General features: G+C 43.9%; 1 protein-coding gene across 1 annotated transcript; it reads left to right on the top strand.

Annotated features, from left to right (window-relative positions):
- Positions 1-205: 205 nt before the first annotated feature.
- Positions 206-2,655, top strand: lratd2b (LRAT domain containing 2b). Its single transcript, XM_071523922.1, has 2 exons — positions 206-344; positions 754-2,655. Exon 2 carries the CDS (start codon positions 958-960, stop codon positions 1,801-1,803), a length of 846 nt encoding a protein of 281 aa, XP_071380023.1. The 5' UTR covers positions 206-344; positions 754-957; the 3' UTR covers positions 1,804-2,655.
- The last annotated feature ends 1,687 nt before the right edge of the window (positions 2,656-4,342 follow it).

A 4,342-nucleotide genomic window follows, 5' to 3' on the forward strand; every position in this document is an offset into this window, starting at 1 on the left:
TAAACTGAATACGGGAATACGTGACTTGTTGCAGTTCTTTTTTGGTAAGCGTCAACGCATGATTAATAAATGACAATGGTCGTGATTCACTTGTTGGATGATAAAGGGGGTAAAAGAAAGCGCACTGTCGCTTTAAATGACAACACCACCCTCCCAGTCACTAGGATCCTGGCTGAGTTTCGCTGCAACAAGCGCTGAGGTTCACTATTGACTGTCAGCACAGCAAAACCACACCACTCCATACAGGAAGGAGGGGAGCCTGACAACACACTTAAACATCCTTTTTCTCTCTCTTTTGGATTTAAAAATAGCCAGGAATAGCCAGTTTTGCAGAGAAATTGCAGGTGAGTGTGTCTGCTGCCCGGTGAGTTTCCTGGGCAGGTTACCCTTGCGGAAAACAACCATAGTAATCCTAAAGTCAATTTTACAATGACATAATGCAAACATGACAGTAAAAGTGTAGATGAGTCCCTATAGGAATGTTATAGTGATATAATAGCAGCTAAATAATAGGTAAAGTACGATAAACTCACTATTGAGCAGCACAGTCACACTGGAAGTCCCTATAGGAAGATTATAGTGATTTTTTTTCGTAGAAGACAAATCGAAGAAACTGCTAGCCAACAGGTGCGTGGTAGGTTGCACACCTGTTGGAAATGTCATAGGACGAGGCATAGTATTGACTTGAGGAAATATGGCTTCAGTCGTGTTTTGAACTCACTATTTAGGCGGCTGTCTTTTTTATTTCTTTAGGTCGGCACAGCTGGAGTTCGTTTGGTGGCTGCTCGCTTGGACGTGGATTACTGGCGGCCGTTTGCACCGCTTTGGATTTAGTTAAATTGAGATAGAACCCTGCGCGTGCCTCCGTCTCCTCCTCGGCCGAAGTGAGCGCGCCAGGAACAGGTGGATCCTGTTTGTGTGTTGCTTCTTTATCCCCTTGATCCACCTTGCACCTTTATGGGGAACCAGGTGGAGAAACTGACGCATTTAAGTTACGCCGAGGTGCCAACCTCGGACCCGAATGGGTTCGACCCGGACGGCGGCGACGACGACGGGCGGCGGATCGGCGTGTCCTACATTTTCTCCAACGACGACGACGACGAGCAGGACGACAATTTGGACCACTTTGCGCCCGACAACCACCGGACAAACCAGGAAGAGAAGCCGTTTGACCAGCAGGACGAGCTGGAGTGCGCGGTTTACTACCGGGAGGAGTGCGTCTACGAGAGAAACACCGGGACCGCGGATATGAGCGCGACTCACTCGGCGGAAAGTCTCCTGAACAAGTGCAGACCGGGCGACGTGGTGGAGTTCGTGGCCACCGGACAGTATCCACACTGGGCTGTTTACGTCGGGGACTTCCAGGTGGTTCACTTGCACCGGGCGGAGATAAAGAACAACTTTCTGACCGACGTCAGCCAGGGGAAGAAAGGCAGGATAGTGAACGGGCTTTACAGATACCGCGCGCTCCCGCCGGAGGTGATAGTGCGCAACGCCCTGGACCAGGTCGGGGCGAGAGACAGAGACCTGTACTGGAGAAACTCTGAGTGTTTCGCCGCCTGGTGCCGGTATGGCAAACGGGAGTTCAAAATCGGCGGTGAGATAAGGATTGGGAAGCAGCCGTACAGGTTGAAATTACTCTTTACCGAGAAGAAGAATCACGTGCTGGAGTTTCAGAGCCTGGAGGACGTGATCATGGAAAAGAGGAGGAACGATCAGATCGGCAAAGATGCCGTGATGCAGGAGCTCGCCAACCACCTCAACACAGCCCATGAAATCAAAGATGAGCATTTTGTCAACTGATTCATACTGGATACATGTGAAGTGACAGGGCGAGACTTGGAGCGAGATGGAGATGCTCAGCGTCAGTGCACAATTTCGTGCGTAAACAAACAAAGCATGTGGAGAGCATTTACGCCTCGCGTCAACCAATAAAGTGCTTTGCCCATGGGCTGCACTGCAAAAGAACGTCGATCATAACAAGTGAATACTAGGAGTTTGGTATTCAGTCGTAAAATTTTATTTTTCTTAAAATAAGTGAGGAAAAACTACTGATGGGGGTTTAGGGAAGTGTCAGTACCTGGAAATATGGCAGGGTCAAGAAAATTGTTGAAACAAATTGATTTGCATTGAAAATAAGTTAAAATTACCTCACTGGCAGATTTTGTTTACTTCTGATAAGAAAAATAAGATTTTCATACTCAATATTAGATTACATGACTTGTTGTGATGGACAGGTTTGCAGTGAAGCTGCTGCCTGCAGACTAAACTTTTGGGGGTGAAGTCAGACTTCAGTTGCCCACTGACAGTTAACCTTATCTGATGAATCTTTGCACAGAGGAGCAAAGCCTCTCCCATGTACTTTAGCCTGATGAGGGTGCTGACAATGCTTGCTCCTGTACAACTCAGGTGTTGGAGACCAATACAGAGTGGAAGAAAGAAAACTCCTGCTTCTAGTGTTGTATGTCAACCTTAAAGACTCCCTTCTATTGCTTTACCTCCAATCATCACACAGCTTTACCCACTCTTGACTATCTCGTGGACACTGTTCACAACTACAACTGTGCACTTTTATTGATTCATGGGTTTCAACAGTTTATTTTTGGGGGGAAAAAAAGTTGTTTGTATGAAGGAATAAGGAATAAATATATATATTTGACCAATACGTTTTTTCTTTTTAGTACAGAATTTTTGATTGACCAATTAATGAGGAATTAATGGGAACGGTGCTAAACACTTTTTCAGAATTATCAGCAACTGAAAGTGGAAGATGCTCTATTCTAACAGTTTAACCAAAGCCTGCAACCTTAACACCATCATTATATTTTGACTATTTCAAAGCAGTTTGCTGGAGAAATGTTTTGAAAGCAGCTACACCACCACCATTACAATCCCAGTCTTTACCCTGAAGGAGCCACAGCTCTACCTATTCAGCTAGTAAGACTCGTGCCATTTGTTTGTTGTTGCGTGGTGAGGAATGTTGGCTGCCCCCGAGTTAAAATTGTTACCACAGCCAGTTTGATCTAAATATTTGGCTCAGAGCGGCTCCCTGAAACTAGTTACATGTCTTTGTTACTTTGTGTCAAGTTGTGCTCCCACCATGCTGGACATTTTTGTTTTGTTTACACCTCTGGCGACCCGAGATAAGCCATATTTGAAAGTTTAGCCACAGGCTTAAAACATTCTTCACCCATATCCTGCTTTCCTTCCGTCCCTTGGAATCACAGCATTCATTAAACTGAGGGGAAAGGCGCGTTTTTATTTGTGTAGTCCCCCAAACGGGCTCAGCTTGAATCGCATTCCCCTCCATTGTCTTGAGTTTCTATCAAAGATATAAGAATGGGAATAAGAATAGAAAATGGCGACTGATATATTTGTGTATATGGAATTGCTATGATTTGATTTTATGCTTTTATTGTGCTGGGAAGTGATCTACAATACGATAGAAAACATGAGATAGGAAAGCTATGATGTATATGACCGGATGTTTTAAATGATTCCAACTGATAAATGTCATGAAATGATGCAGTACAGGATATATATGATGGGAAATGATTTGTGATTAGTGCGAAGGAAAAAAGCATTGCTGTCGGAACAGTTTAAATTCACAGTCAAGTCAACAGAAATCAAAACAGGCCACTTTTAACTGTGAGGAGTATGTCTTTTTCCCCTCTGTGTTTCAGAGCGAGGTGATGACGACGCTCTCTCTTTCTCATAGCCAGTATGTAGATGAGTCACTTTGCCTGTTTGTTTTTGCTATGGTAATATTTGCATGGAGATAATGCTGTAGTCATTTTGCTGCAGGTAACGTCCCACTGGACCCAAGGCAGGATCATCAGCAGTGGTACCGAAGAGGAAAGCTGCTGGACACATTTGCATCTCTTCAATTCTCTGTGGTCTAGCACACAGATCAAATATGAATTGTGTGTGTGTGTGTGTGATGCATATTTATGATAAACAATCAGTAGTGTTTCAGCACCGACACAGCCCAAGCAGTATTTGCAGATATGTTAAAGCAGCTAGCAGTAGAGTTGTATAACGGTGAATACTATTCACACTCTCCTCATGTGTGATAATGTTGAAATAGAATTATAATTACATTGAACTGGATTTACTAGCCACATAATAGAAATTTGCCTTGTTCCGGTCTCTGCATATATATTATACCATGTGCTATGAAGAACAGATACATAGCTAACACTTGAAAAGCCAGTGGAGTTTGGGGGTCTTAGAAAAGTCGTCAATTGAAGGGGGTTAATATGACTGTAACTGCTATTTCAATAACATGACTTCGAAAATCAAACATTGGTTTGTACAGAAATTTGGTGTAGGAAAAGTCTTG

Source organism: Centroberyx affinis, unplaced genomic scaffold, assembly GCF_046629955.1.
Source record: "Centroberyx affinis isolate AG114_WGS23_722 - 3 ecotype Tasmania unplaced genomic scaffold, CSIRO-AGI_Caff_v1 ptg000102l_1, whole genome shotgun sequence".
Taxonomy (NCBI): Eukaryota; Metazoa; Chordata; class Actinopteri; order Beryciformes; family Berycidae; genus Centroberyx; species Centroberyx affinis.